We start from the raw sequence: 15,919 nt of genomic DNA on the forward strand, positions 1-15,919 counted from the left end.
ATCCTGTTCAGGTATTCCTGCAATGTAGTAAATCAAACGGTTTGTGAATCTGGTTATATGCTTAGTTTTTATTCTTGGAAATTTGTCTGAATTGGTTTATTTCTTTACCCCAGTAACCTCTCTTATTTACCTTCAGTTCAGACAAAAGCTGAAATGTTAGTTGTGTTTCCACTAAACATTAAGCCATCATGATATACTGAAGTAAGTGATGGCCAATATTGAAAGCAGCTACACACTCCATTCTCTCCACATAATGCATTAGATATTATGGAGTATGAATCATCTCATCACTCTAAAACTGTGATACAGTCTGCACAACAATGGATAAACTTACTTTCCATGTATCGTTATTTAACCAGAAGCCAAAAAATACAAATGCTGTAAATAAGAAAGTAAAAAACAGAAAATGCTGAAATGTTTAACAATAGTAGAGAGAGAAAAAATTAACGTTTTGGGTTGATCTTCCATCAGAAAAGATTTTTGTTATATTTATTAATTTGTGGTAGGGGATTATTTCATTATTTCAATGTTTATTTCTGAACTTCAATTTGTTTTATGATGAATTTAAAATAATTAGTAATCAAATCCAATAGAAATTAACTAAACTCATGTCTCTTTTCTCTTTTCAAGGTGGCTGGGGTCCTGCTGTAGTCACAGATCAACAGCTGCAGCTCAAACTACGGTTCTTCACGGACAGTGGATTCTCACTCTCAAGACTCGTCGAGCGGCCTAGCGTTTGATATCTCCAGGTGTGGTCCTGTGGCCAACCCAATTCCTCGCCGATGTCACTGACCGAAGCGTCGTGGGAGATTGAAATATCAAGATAGCAAGGTGGTGTACGCTACTGTCGGAGGAAGCCCCCTGCTCTCGAGTGATCTCTCTTGATGGTGAGCGAGATTCTGTTGGTCCTCAAGTTGAAGAACTTGGACAAGCAACATGACAGTTTGCAACATCGAAACAGCAAGATGTTGGTCTCCCCTATCATTGTTGCAAGAGTGATATCTCTCTCTCCCTCTCTAGAGAGAGAGAGAGAGAGAGAGAGAGAGAGAGAGAGAGAGTCTGCCTGATATATCAAAGTGTTGGGATGGACAGTAGTTTTTGATGGATTCTAGATCATGCTCTCTGGGAGCTTTGGTGGTGGGGGTTAATGCTTTTGCTGGAGCAGGTGGGGGGAGGAGGGAAGTTGATGCTCCTGCTGCTTGTCCATGGGAGGGGGAGGGTGGCTTTGTGGTTCTAACATTTTCTGTCATTCATTTTTTGGTGTTTTTTTTTGTTTTGTGCATGTCTGTGAATAGTAAGAATTTAAGGTTGTATACTGTATACATTCTCGGATATTAAATTGAACCATTAAATTAAACATGGGAAGAAGAAGAAGGTTCTTCTTGACCCTCTTCACTGCCAACACATCTTTTCTTAGATAATGGGCCCAAAACTGCTCACAACACTCCATGTGTGGGCTGACCAATGTCTCAGCATTACGTCCTTGCCCTGATATTCTAGTTCTCTTAAAATGAACAATAACATTGGATTTGCTTTCTTTACTGTCGACTTGACCTGCAAATTGTCCTTTAGGGAACGCTGCATAAGGACTGTCAAGTCCCTTTGCAACTTGGATTTTTGATTTTTCTCCTGATTTAGAAAATAGTCTCTGCATTTATCCCTAAACAAGAGAAAATTTGCAGATGCTGGAAATCCGAACAACACACACAAAATGCTGGAGGAACTCAGCAGGCCAGGCAACATCTAGGAAAAGAGTACAGTTGACGTTTCGGATCAAAACCCTTCAGCAGGACTGGAGAAAAAAGCTAGGGAGTAGATTTAAAAGGTGGAGGGAGAGAGAAACACAAGGTGATAGGAGAAACCTGGAGGGGGAGGGATGAAGTAAAGAGCTGGGAAGTTGATTGATGAAGAGACAGAAGGCCATGGAAGAAAGAAAAGGGGGGAGGAGCACCAGAGGGAAGCAATGGGCGGGCAAGTTGATAAGGTGAGAGAGGGAAAAGGGGATGGGGAATAGTGAAGGAGGGGTGGTGGGGGGCATTACCAGAAGTTTGAGAAATCGATGTTCATGCCATCAGATTGGAGACTACCCAAATGGAATATAAGGTGTTGTTCCTCCAGCGTAAGTGTGGCCTCATCATGACAGTGCAGGAGGGCAGGATAGACATATCGGAATGGGAATGGGAAGTGGAATTAAAATAGGTGGCCTCTGGGAGATCCCACTTTTTCTGGCGGATGGCGCATAGGTGCTCAGCGAAGCACTCTCCCAGTCTACATTGGGTCTCACCGATGTACAGGAGGCTACACTGGGAGTACCAACCACAGTAAATGACCCCAACAGACTCACAGGGGAAGTGTTGCCTCACCTGGAAGGACTGTTTAGGGCCCTGGACAGTGGTGAGGGAGAGGTGTAGGGGCAGGTGTAGCACTTATTCCACTTGTAAGGATAAGTGCCAGGAGAGAGATCAATAGGGAGGGACGAATGGACAAGGGAGTTGCATAGGGAGCGATGTCTTTCTAGCGGAAAGCAAAAAGTGGGGGTGGGGAGGGGAAGATATGCTTTGTGGTGGGATGCCATTGGAGGCAGCAGAAGTTTTGGAGAATTATATGCTGGATGCAGAGGCCGGTAGGGTGGTAGGTGAGGACAACACTACTTGCCCCTCTACTGATCTTTGTACCATCTGCAAACATGGCCATAGGTCTTTAATTCCATTATCCAAATCATTGACACATATAGATAACCTGCAAAGCTTTATATAAACAACAAAGAATGCATAATCAAACAATATATTTACAATTTTTCAAAATTACTCATATATTACTGAAATATTAAAAACATATATCCTGTTTAGCATTAAACTCCAACTCAATGTAGAATGCATCTCAACTATATACACAGATATTAATACAACTATTATAGAGATCTCCACAGCATAGTAAATTTTAAATAGTCCTATTCAGGCTAAAAAATTCAATTGCTTTCATACTATTGTGGAATAATGTCTTTCCTGACAAGGGGGATAACTCTGCTTGGCAGGTAAGACTTGTGGCTGTGAAACAATCTCAGGTTCTGGGGTTTCCTCCATGGTGGTTATTGGAGTTGACTCTGGGATTGCAGGAAGTGGTTCTGACAGCTCTGGACACCTTTCCTCTGGATGTGTTGGCATTCTGAACAGTGCATGGCAAGCTTCACTGTTTGACATGGTCGTAATGTGTGAGCACAGTGTCTGATGTCATCATTTCCTTTGTCTTTTGGAAAGCCACCTCACTGGGCTTTGTCCATTGCCATTTCTTCCCGATATGTAGTAATGCTTTCAAGGACTGGACCACAGTAGCTAGGTTTGGTGGGAACCTGTTATAGTTCTTGACAAATTCTAAACAAAAGTTGCAATTGTAACACATCCTTTGGCCTTGGGGCTTCCATCACTGCTTGAATTTTCAGATGAATTGTGTAATTCCTTGCATTGATGGTGTGACTACAGTAAGTGATGCTTAGTTTAAAGAATCCACAAAGTCATGCTCTGAGCCCATAGTCTTCTAATCTTTGTAATACTGTCTTGAGATTTTCCTTGTCATCCTCACTGGTAACACTGCGTACCTGGGCAGCCTCGCAACACCTGGTCCACAGCTTTCTTCCAGAGTGCAGATGCAGAAGCTGCTCCAAAAATAAGCCTATTATCATGATAAAGCCCTTTGTGAGCATTTATAGTGAGAAACACTTTGGATTTTTCTTCCATCTCCATTTGTAGGTAGGCCTCAGCTAAGGCCACTTTGCTGAAGTGTTTTCTTCCAGAAAGGTTTGCAAAGTTATCCTCTATTCTGGGTAGATGGTATTGATCTACTTTTAGTACTGTGCTGATGGTGACCTTAAAATCACCACAGATCCTGACAGACCCATTCTTCTTGGCTACTGGGAAGACTAGTGTTGCCCACGAGCTCCACTCGACCTTACTTCAGCCTCCATGTGACCGAGCTGGTAACTTTACCACTGACGGTGTAAAGAACCAGATGGGCTTTTCAAAACTTTGATGTGACATTGTCACTTAACACTAGTTTACCCTTGATGTTTGAGTTTTCCATTGCCATCCTTGAACACTGCTGGGGCCTCATCCAGTACCTTTCTTAATTCGCTTTTAGTTGTCTTTATTGCCAGGGATGTGGAATGTAAATGGTGATGGACCTCCAATCAAGTTATAGTTATCTCAGCTAATCACGTTCCCACAATGCTGGCCCATTAGTTTTTACCACATACAAGCCCAATATGGTTTGTTGATTGTTGCATTTCTCTGTTGCAAATGTCATTGCCACAGGAGTTATCTTTTCTCCAGTATGTTTCTTAGTTGGATATCTGCAAATTTCAGTTCAATATCTTTGTATTTCCAGTTTAAGATGTCACTGGTAAGGCTCAGTAACTCCTTGTCAGTAGCAATCAAAACAAAGAAAACAATTAAATACTTTATTAATCCTACTTTTCCTGGTAAACGATCACTGCAAACATTAGTCTGTAATTTCCCTGTCGGACTTCATCTTTTGTACTGCTTTTATGACCAGGCATTTTTGTGGTGTGAACTGAAGTCTTAGAGGAGTAGGATGGTTGAGGTGTGGCGTCAATAGGCTGAATCGAGGCAGCTTGGCCCGAATATGAGAACGAGGAATGAGCTAATATGTGGCCATTGTGGATTTAGAGGCGATTTGACGCAACACAACTGAGGCAAGGCGAGTGGAGGAGGGGCTGAGTCGTGGCAGAGCCCAGGCCCGAGAGTGAGGAAAGGCCCAAGGTTTGACTGATTTAACTGCCAGGCCGAATTGGAAAGGTTGGGTATGGGCCAAATCGAGGTGACAGGGATCAGGCCCATGTGCATATTGAGGAGCCAGGGCCCGAGTCTGAGAGTGAGGAACGACCTGAGTTTTGGATGATTTAATTGCCAGGCCAGATTGAAAAGAACAGTGTGTCAGGGCTGGAGGCAAGGAACAGATGAATTCAGCTCGCTGCTTTGCAAGGTTTACTTGTCTTTATGCTGAACTGAGGCTGTGGCCTGCAACTAATGGGCTCCTGAATCATCTGCTGTGATGTTTGGCTTCATGTCTTACTTTCAGCTCACTGTGGACCCATTTTCACGAACTTCAGTTCTGAATGCTCTCTGCTTACTTTTATTGTTCGCACTATTTGTTTTTTTTCTCTGTACGTTGGGCATTTGTTTTTTTTAAATGGGTTCTATTGGGTTTCTTTGTTTTGTGGATGGCTGTCTATAAGGAGATGAATCTCAAGGTTGTGTGAAGCATACATATTTTGACAAGAAATGTAACTTGAACTTTGAATTTTAATATTTTGCTCAAACTCATTTTGTGGAATGACTGAAACAGCCGTGCCTGTGTCTCACTAAATTTTAATTGATTTACTATCCACTACTGGTGTAAGCCATATTGCTTGTCTACTGTTAGTCTTCACATTTCAGATCTCAAGGCTAATTCTCATCTTAATCAGATTTTTCATCAACAGCATGCAAATTAGTGTTCTTTTTGAAATTGTAATTTGAATTTATTTCTTCCCCGTGTAGTGTAAGGTGGTTTCGACTTTTATGTTACTGCGGAGGCTAATTAAAATGGCGTCTTTGTTATGTTAATCTGGGGAATGCGGCTTTGTTGTGTTAAACACTGAGAAAGTTTGCGCTAGCAGTTTGTTTTCGCTTTAGAGTGTGATAAGAGAGTGCTATTAACCAATTGGGATAGTTGTTATGGTTTTGGTGTATTTGAAGATACTGTATGCGCGGGGTTTTGGGGGAGAAGGAGGGAGAGTGAGACAGGGGATGGACCAGGTGCTGTGAGTCCGCTAACGGGGTTGGACCCCGAGCGGGACGCTCGGCGAGGAGACGGAGATGGACCCGTGTGGAGCGTCTGGTCGACCACCGTTGTTGGTCCCAGGCGGCCGGTCGAGGTGGTCCGAGGGGGTCGCAGGGTGAAGAAGAAGGTCCTTGAGCTCCAACGGTTTTTGTGCACGAAGAGATTGAACTTTGATAAGTGTGGCGCCTTTTATTTTCCTTTTATATTTTATTCTCTTTTAATTATATAGTTCCAGTAATATCTATAAACTGTAAATCATTTAATTGCATCTGGTGTATTGTCTGTTACTTGGGCGGGGTGGGGTACCTCACACAGCATCCACACAAACGAATTACCCAGTTTGCCGGGGCCGAGGCTGTTTCCCTAGATGACAGCGAGCCGAGCAACCCTGAGGGTGGCCGGGGGGGGGCTACACCCATGCAGTCCATTTATTTTTATCTGCCTGACATGCTCTTTGTATGTGTCCTACTTTGTTGCACCAACTGTAAATTTCATCTTTAAACCTGCATTGGTCTGCTCTATGTGAGCCCCTGGCACAATGGTAACACAGTTGTTCTGCAATTTTGTTTATGTTCACTTTAATTCCTGACTGTAACTAAATTTCATCTCTGTTTGTTGTTTCCATTGATACTGCAATTTCAACTGCTTTTTTTAATGTATGTTGTGCTTCAGTTAGAAGCCATTTTTAAAGGCTTTCTTGTAAGACCACAAACTAAACAATTTCTCAGAGCATCATTAAACTGATCATTGAACTGACAATGCTCAGACAATCTCTTCAATTTGGCCACGTAAGCTGAAATGGATTCCCCTTCCTTTTGATTCTGCTTATGAAACCTAAAGCATGCTTCAATCAACAATGGTTTCAGTTCTAAATGTTCCTTCATTACTTTCATGATATCAGCAAAGTTCATTTTGGTTGGTTTGGTTGGAGTAGTTAAATTTCTAAGCTACCTGTATGCCTTTAAAATTGGTACTTGTTTCTCATTGGCTATCCATTTGCTTTAAAATACTGCTCAATTAGCTTAGTATACATATTCCAATTATCTCTTGTGCAATGGAAATCATCCATCTGTCTGATGTAGCCTGCCATTTCTGCTCTTTTTTATGATTATCATCATCTGATACTCAATCTTTATGAACCCATGAATCTGTCTGTTTTCTGCCTTTTTACTTAAAGTCTTTTGTATCTGTCCCTTCTGAAGAAGCATGTGCTGCACTGATTTTTTTTTATTTGTTCATTTCTTCCTTGTCCTTTTAAAAACTTGAATATCTCACCTGCTTCAACAGGTAGGTAGTCATCCTGGGTTCATTTTAAATTTTGAAACTCCACAACATTAAACTAATTAAAAGGATAAGTCAGGAGTCTTAAATATGAGTCTATCTTTGTGTTCACTTGAAGTGAGACACGCGTGTATCACGTGGGGGTGTGATGACATTTGCCATTTATGTACCTTTACAGATAACCCATAATGTACTATGTAAAAAAGGATGCTTAATCAAACAACGCGTTTTCAATATTCTTCAAATATTACTAAAATATTAAAAGCACAACAATTTCTTCATGGAATTCCAATAGATTTGTCAGGCAAGATTTCCCTTTAAGAAACCAGTTCTGACTTTAGCCCATTTTATCATGTGTCCCACAAATTTTTGCTGTATTATATGGCCTCTCTTTGCTTTTATGCTGTTTCTGAATTCTCTTGTCAGCCATGGTTGCCTCATCCTCCTTTTAGAGTACTTCTTCATCTTTAGGATGTATCTATCTTGCACCTTCCAAATTGTCCCCAGAAATTCCTTTCATTGCTGTTCTGCTAAATTCCCTGCTGGTTTCCCCTTACAATCAACTTTAGCCAGCTCCTCTCGCATGCCTCTCTAATTCCCTTTTCTCCACTTTAACACTGATACATCTGACTTTAGCTTCTCCCTCTCAAACTGCATGGTGAATTCTATCATATTATGTTCACTGTTTCATAGGTGTTCGATTGCATTAAGCTGCCTAATCCAATTTGGCTTATTACACAACGTCTAATCTAGAATTTAGTGGGATCTATCACAAGCTGCTTTAAAAAGCCATCTTGTAGGCATTCTACAAATTCCCCCTCTTGGAAACAAACCTAATTTTCCCAATCTACCTGCATATTGAAATCTCACATGACTATCGTAACATGTCCCTTTTTGTGTGCCTTTTCTGTCTCCCATTGTAATTTGTATCCTACATCCTGGCTACTATTTGGAGGCTTGTATACAATTCCTATCAGAGTATTTTTACACTTGCAGTTTCTTAACTCTACCCACAAGGACTCTACATCTTCCGATCCTATGTCACCTCTTTCTTAGAATTTGATATTATTTCTTACCAACAGAGCCACCCACCTCACCATCTCTACCTACCTGCCTGCCCCTTTGATACAAGGTGTATCCTTGGGTGTTAAGCATCCAACTATGACCTTCTTTCAGCCATGACTCAGTGATGCCCACAACATCGTACCTGCCAGTATCTAGTTACGTTCAAGATCATCTACCTTATATCTTATCCTTCCTGCTTGTTTACAGTTTAACACTAATGCACAGTTGTCCTTTATTTGTGCACCCTATTAAAGGAGTAAATTAAACTGTCAGCACCGATCAATGAAAAAGTCACATTTAGCCTAATGTCAACTGTTGTATTCAAACTCCAATAGCCTACATTGTAATTTAGGAGAATTCCTCTATTTCGATAGAAGATTGGGTTCAGAAACATAAATTAGAAAGTACACAACAATTTCACTGTTTAACTTTAGCAGGCTATTTTAAAACCAATTTAATGTTGCTGCAGTATTTCTACTTGAAAACGCTACAAGAAAGTGACCTTCAGATAATGCTTTAAACAAAAAATTCTCCAACCTCTGTCAAATTTTCAGAGTAATATTTTACCGCATGGTAAGGCATGTAGCTCCTGATTTCTACAGTAATTATTGTTTGTAAGAAAACTTTCATCACGTTACTGTGAACTGGATGACAGAAGTGAAGGTAGGACTGATTAGAGATAAAGGAGGGAAGATGTGCCTGGAGGCTGTGGAAGTGAGCGAGGTCCTCAATGAATACTTCTCTTGGTATTCACCAATGAGAGGGAACTTGATGATGGCGAGGACAATAGGAGTGAGACTGAAACATGTTGGTATTAAGGGAGAGGAGGTGTTGGAGTTGTTAAAATACATTAGGATGGATAAGTTCCTGGGGCCTGATGGAATATTCCCCAGGCTGCTCCAGGAGGCGAGGGAAGAGATTGCTGAGCCTCTGGCTAGGATCTTTATGTCCTCGTTGTCCACGGGAATAGTACCGGAGAATTGGAGGGAGGTGAATGTTGTCCCCTTGTTCAAAAAAGGTAGTAGGGATAGTCCAGGTAATTATAGACCAGTGAGCCTTACATCTGTGGTGGGAAGGCTGTTGGAAAAGATTCTTAGAGATAGGATCTATGGGCATTTAGAGAATCATAGTCTGATCAGGGACATGGCTTTGTGAAGGGCAGATCATGTCTAACAAGCCTGATAGAGTTCTTTGAGGAGGTGACCAGGCATCTACATGAGGGTAGTGCAGTGGATGTGATCTATATGGATTTTAGTAAGGTAGTTGACAAGGTTCCACACGGTAGGCTTATTCAGAAAGTCAGAAGGCATGGGATCCAGGGAAGTTTGGCCAGGTGGATTCAGAATTGGCTTGCCTGCAGAAGGCAGAGAGTCATAGTGGAGGGAGTACATTCAGATTGGAGGATTGTGACTAGTCGTGTCCCACAAGGATCTGTTCTGGGACTTCTACTTTCCGTGATTTTTATTAATGACCTGGATGTTGGGGTAGAATGGTGGGTTGGCAAGTTTGCAGATAACACAAAGGTTGGTGGTGTTGTAGGTAGTGTAGAGGATTGTCGAAGATTGCAGAGAGACATTGATAGGATGCAGAAGTGGGCTGAGAAGTGGCAGATGGAGTTCAACCCAGAGAAGTGTAAGGTGATACACTTTGGAAGGACAAACTCCGAGGCAGAGTACAAAGTAAATGGCAGGATACTTGGTAGTGTGGAGGAGCAGAGGGATCTGGGGGTACATGTCCACAGATCCCTGAAAGTTGCATCACAGGTGGATAGGCTAGTTAAGAAAACTTATGGGGTGTTAGCTTTCATAAGTCGAGGGATAGAGTTTAAGAGTCGCGATGTAATGATGCAGCTCTATAAAACTCTGGTTCGGCCACACTTGGAGTACTGTGTCCAGTTCTGGTCACCTCACTATAGGAAGGATGTGGAAGCATTGGAAAGGGTACAGAGGAAATTTACCAGGGTGCTGCCTGGTTTAGAGAGTATGCATTATGATCAGAGATTAAGGGAACTAGGGCTTAACTCTTTGAAGAGAAGGAGGGTGATAGGAGACATGATAGAGGTGTACAAGGTAATAAGAGGAATAGATAGAGTGGATAGCTAGTGCCTCTTCCCCAGGGCACCACTGCTCAATACAAGAGGACATGGCTTTGAGGTAAGGGGTGGGAAGTTCAAGGGTGATATTAGAGGAAGGTTTTTTACTCAAGAGAGTGGTTGGTGGGTGGAATGCCCTGCCTGAGTCAGTGGTGGAGGCAGATACATTAGTGAAGTTTAAGAGGCTACTGGACAGGTATATGGAGGAATTTAAGGTGGGGGGTTATATGAGAGGTAGGGTTTGAGGGTCGGCACAACGTTGTTGGCCGAAGGGCCTGTAATGTGCTGTACTATTCTATGTTCTATGTTCTATGTTCTAACTGTATAGTAGGCAATGGAATTCTAGTTTCAAGATGGGATTTACAGTCACTGAATAATTAAAATGTTAGCAGTTTTGTATAAACATTCTGTTGGGAACATGGGTTAATTACGAGAATATACCAGGAGAGACACTGAAGTGTGTACACTCACTGCAAGTACAACAGAATGATGGGGCACTGTTTGTGTATGAATGAATGCACATGTGTAAGGACTGTGTTTACCAACTGCTTTCCATCACAGTACCACTACCACACTCCTCTCCTGCAGCAACAATGCTCAGCAGCTGAGACAGGTATTCTGCAATAGCATTTCCCTTCCCTGCTCGCGGTGGATACAGACTTTGAAGAGTTGGAGCTCCAGGTATCATTGTGTCACTCTGGTATTATGGTCCTTCATTGTCTGAATGCATGTCAATGCTCTGTGGTCTGTGTAAAGGTTAAACTCCCTGCCAAGGAGCAGGACTGGAGCCTGTTAAGGGCCCACTTAATGGCCAGACACTGTTTTTCAATGATGGAATACCTGGTTTCCCTTGGGAGAGGTTTTCAGCTCAGATAAAGGACAGTTTGATCTTCTCCAGATTCTCCTTGGGCCAGTAATGCCTACTCTTGAGGCATCCGCATGGAAAAGGAACCGTTTGCCAAAGTCTGGACTCTGAAGTTCAGGTGAAGAACACAGGAGAGTTTTAAGGGCTTGAAAAGCATTCTCACACTCACTTGTCCATGTCACTGTGTTGTTTACAAGCTTCCCAGTAAGATTAGTCAGAGGTGTGGCCAGAGTGGCAAATTATAGGATTGGGGATACCATCCAACCAGCCCCAAGAAGGAAGTCACTTCCTTTTTGGTGTGAGATCGAAAAATGTTGTGGATTACTTCCACTTTGTCCACCTGTGCTCGAACCTCTCTATGTCCCAGCTGCAACCAAGCTTTCTGGTTTCCCTTTTTGCCCTCTCACATTTTGGTAGATCGAGGCAGCATGAATATTCCTCGGGACCTTGTGCAGATTGTCTAGGTGGTCTGACCACGTCTGGCTGTAGAGAACCACATCACCTAGTAGGCTGCATTGCAGACATTATAGCCTTGGGGCACCTGGTCCATCAGCCACTGGAAGGTTCATGGTGCACCATGAAGACCAGAGGGCATCACAGTGAACTGGAACAGACCAGAGATGTACTATGCGGAAGGCAGTGAGGGGTTTTGATTGGTCATCCGGGGAACCTGCCAGTAGCCTTTACAAAGGTCCAGTGTAGTAATGTAATTTGCCCATCCAATCCTTTCTAGTAGGTCGTCAATATGGGGCATAGGATAAGCATCAAAATGAGAAATGGCTTACAACTTCTGGAAATCAATGCATATCCTCAGGGTGCAATCCTTCTTGGGGACAATAACGATGGGACTACCCCACTCACTATTTGAAGGCTCGGTGACCCCCAGCTCCAGCACTGGTACAAATCTTCTCCTTCAGGGTCCCAACAAGTCGACCTGGCTTTCTGTAACAGTGTCGGCATACTGAGACCTGGTCAGGTTTGATCCTGACGGGACATTTTAGGACCTTTGTCAGTCCTGGTCTCTGTTGAAACAGCTGTGGAAAGTCAGCAAACGCTATCTGCACTGGTTGGCAGCCATCGAGATGGGAGAGGTGAACCTTCCCAGCCCCCCTCCAGGCCTCCACAATGCCTTCCGAGTCATGCTGTTCTGGAATCTGGTGGACAAGGAGAGATGTGCTGTTGGCAGAATCCCTTCTCTCCTTCTAGGTCTTTAAGAAATGTATGTGATAGGTCTAATGCCCATTCCCTTTCTCGGGGTGCAGGACCTCAGGAACTGTGGGGCTCACCCTTCTCACTACTGTAAATGGGCCTTGCTAGGGAATAATGGTAGGAGTATCAGGACCCTCTGCCTCCTTTCACATCCTTGCTAGCAGACTTGCTGGTCATACTGTGTCTTCAGGGTGTCCTGGAGGTTTAAACGGCCTCCTCTTGGTACTGCTCCAGATGGTTTCTCATTTGTAGGATGTAATGAATGACTTCCTGCCCTTCAGAAGCACCATCTGGCTCCTCCGAGCACTACTTCAGCAAGTTCAGGAGTCTCTGTATTGGACAGTCATACAAGAGTTCCAAGTGTGAGAACACCATAAAACCATAAGACATAGGAGTAGAATTAGGCCATCTGGTCCATTGAGTCTCATCTGCCAATCAATCATGGCTGATCCTTTTTTACTATCTCCTCCTCATCCCCAGGTCCTGGCCTTCTCCCCGTAACCTTTGATGCCATCTCCAATCAAGAACCTATCAATCTCTGCCTTAAATCCAGCCAACGACCTGGCTTCCACAGCTGCCCGAATTCACCACTGCATCTCTGTTTTGAAAGGACGCCCCTCTATCCTGAGACTATGCCATCTTGTCCTAGACTCTCCGACCATGGGAAACATCCTCTCCACATGTACTCTGTCTCGGCCTTTCAACATTTGAAAGGTTTTAATGAGATACCCCCTTATCCGGAATTCCAGCAAGTACAGACCCAGAGCCATCAAATGTTCCTCGTTAGATAATCTTTTCATACCTGGAATCATTCTTGTGAACCTCCTCTCAACCTCCTCCAATGCCAACACATCTCTTCTAAGATGAGGGGCCCAAAGTACGAGGGGTGATTGATAAGTTCGTATCCTAAGGTCGAAGGAGTCAATTTTAGAAAACCTAGCACATGTAAGTCCACTCCTACATGTACACATTTAGTCCAGCAGTCGTGGAGCATACGGATCCCTTCTTTGTAGAAGCGGTCCACAGCAAGGGTGATTGATAAGTTTATGGCCTAAGGTAGAAGGAGATGAGTCATTAACTCCAAACTTTCTGCATTGTCACTCAAAGAGTTGAACTGCACGTACATGTAACGAGAGTGTCTTGGACCTCCAGGTGGTCCACAGCAGGGGTGATTGATAAGTTCGTGGCCTAAGGTAGGAGGACATGAGTTAGACAGCTCTCATTTCATGTACGTGCAGTTCAACTCTTTCAGAGAAAATGCAGAAACTTTGAAGTTAAGAACTCATCTTCTTCTACATTAGGCCACGAACTTATCAATCACCCTTGCTGTGGACCACTTCTGGAGGTCCAAGATGGTGACTTCTACAAAAAAGGGATCTGTATGCTTCACGACTGCTGAACTAAGTGTGTAAATGCAGGAAAAATAAATGTGCTAGGTTTTCTAAAATTGACTCCTTCTACCTTAGGCCATGAACTTATCAATCACCCCTCATATATTTAAGTATATAAAGGGTAAAAGAGAGTTGAGGGTAGAAATAGGACCAATAGAAAATGATGCTGGAGATATTGTAATGAGAGATGCAGAGATGGAAGAGGAATTGAACTCATATTTTGCATCAGTCTTCACAGTGGAAAGCATCTATACTATACAGGACATTCAAGAGTGTCAGGGAAGTGAAGTATGAATAGTGAAAATTACGACTGAGAAGGTAGTCAGGAAGTTTAATGGTCTGAGGGTGGACCTGATAGGTTGCACCCTCAGGTTCTGAAGGAAGTAGCTGGAGAGATTGTGGAAGCATTAACAATGATCTTTCAAAAATTTTTAGGTTCTTGCATTGTACCGGATCACTGGAAAATTGCAAATGTTACTCCGCTATTTAAGAAGGGTGGGAGGCAGCAGAAAGGAAACTATAGACCTGTTACTCTGATATCAGTGGTTGGGAAGTTGTTGGAATCGATTGTTAGGGATGAGATTATGGAATACCTGGAGGCACATGATAAGATAGGCCAAAGCCACCAAGGTTTCCTGAAAGGAAAATCCTGCCTGACTAATCTATTGGAATTTTTTGAGGAAATTGCAAGCAGGGTAGGTGAAGGAGATGTGGTGTACTTGGATTTTCAGAAGGTCTTTGACAAGGTGCTGCACAAGAGGCTGCTTAGCAAGATAAGAGCCCATGGAATTACAGGGGAGTTACTAGCATGGGTAGAGCATTGGCTGATCGGCAGAAAACAGGGAGTGGGAATAAAGGGATACTATTCTGGCGGCTGCTGGTTACCAGTGGAGTTCCACAGGGGTTGATGTTTGGACCGCTGCTTTTTATGATGTACAGGATTAATGGATTTGTGGCTAAATTTGCTGATGATACAAAGATAGGTGGAGGAGTGGGTAGTGTTGAGGAAACAGAAAGCCTGCAAAGAGTCTTAGATAGTTTAAGGGAATGGGCAAAGAAGTGGCAAATGAAATACAATGTTGGAAAGTGTATGGCCATGCGCTTTGGTGGAAGAAATAAACAGGCAGACTATTATTTAGATGGGGAAAGAATTCAAAAGGCAGAGATACAAAGGGACTTGGGAGTCCTTGTGTAAGATACCCTAAAGGTTAACCTCCAGGTTGAGTTGGTGGTGAAGAAGGTGAATGCAATTTTGGCATTCATTTCTAGCGGTATAGAATATAAGAGCAGGGATGTGATGTTGAGACTATATAAGGCACTCGTGAGACCTCACTTGGAGTATTGTGTGCAGTTTTGGGCTCCTTATTTTAGAAAGGATATACTGACGTTGGAGAGGGTTCAGAGAAGATTCATGGGAATGATTCCAGGAATGAAAGGGTCACCATATGAGGAATGTCTGGGCTATATTCCCGGGAGTTCAGGAGAATGAGGGCGGATCTCTTAGAAACATTCCAAATGTTAAAAGGCCTGAACAGATTTGATATGGCAAAGTCATTTCCCATAGTAGGGGAGTCTAGGACAAGAAGGTATTACTTTAGAACAGAGATGTGGAGAAATTGCTTTAGTCAGAGGGTGGTAAATCTGTGGAATTTGTTGCCACGAGCAGCTGTGGTGGCCAAGTCATTGGGTTTGTTTAAGGCAGAGATAGATAGTTTCTTGATTAGCCAGGGCGTCAAAGGGTATGGGGTGAAAGCAGGGGAGTGGGGATGACTGGAAGAATTGCATCAGCCCATGATTGAATGGCGGAGAAGACTTGATGGGCCGAATGGCCTACTTCTGCTCCTATATCTTATGGTCTTATGGTCTAAGACTGTTCACAATACTCAAGGTGAGGCCTCACCTGTGCCTTATAAACCTTCAGCATCACATTCTTGCTCTTGTATTTTAGACCTCTTGAAATGAATGCTAACATTGCATTTATTTTCCTTATCACTGACTTAACCTGCAAATTAACCTTCAGGGTGCTCTGCACAAGGACTCCCAAATCCCTCTGCATCTCAGATTCCTGGATTTTCTCCCCATTTAGAAATAGTCCGCACATTTATTTCTACTCCCAAAGTGCACGACCATGCATTTCCAACATTGTATTTCATTTGCCACTTTCTTGCCCATTCTCCG

The 15,919-nt window shown here is 43.0% G+C and overlaps 1 protein-coding gene across 2 annotated transcripts in view; it reads left to right on the forward strand.

Moving 5' to 3' along the window:
* tmem64 (transmembrane protein 64) overlaps nucleotides 1–15,919 on the forward strand; it is a 113,887-nt gene that overhangs the window by 87,058 nt on the left and 10,910 nt on the right. The window contains exon 3 of one of the 2 annotated variants that reach the window (XR_010019634.1): nucleotides 631–887. Coding sequence is in view for 1 of the 2 variants with exons in the window: in XM_063061515.1 (XP_062917585.1) it covers nucleotides 631–651 (21 nt within the window). In the remaining variant the exon portion in view is untranslated. Of the gene's footprint in view, nucleotides 1–630; nucleotides 1,080–15,919 lie in introns of those variants that run through there. The other variant, XM_063061515.1, reaches the window with a different exon arrangement.

Source organism: Mobula hypostoma, chromosome 1, assembly GCF_963921235.1.
Source record: "Mobula hypostoma chromosome 1, sMobHyp1.1, whole genome shotgun sequence".
Lineage (NCBI taxonomy): Eukaryota > Metazoa > Chordata > Chondrichthyes > Myliobatiformes > Myliobatidae > Mobula > Mobula hypostoma.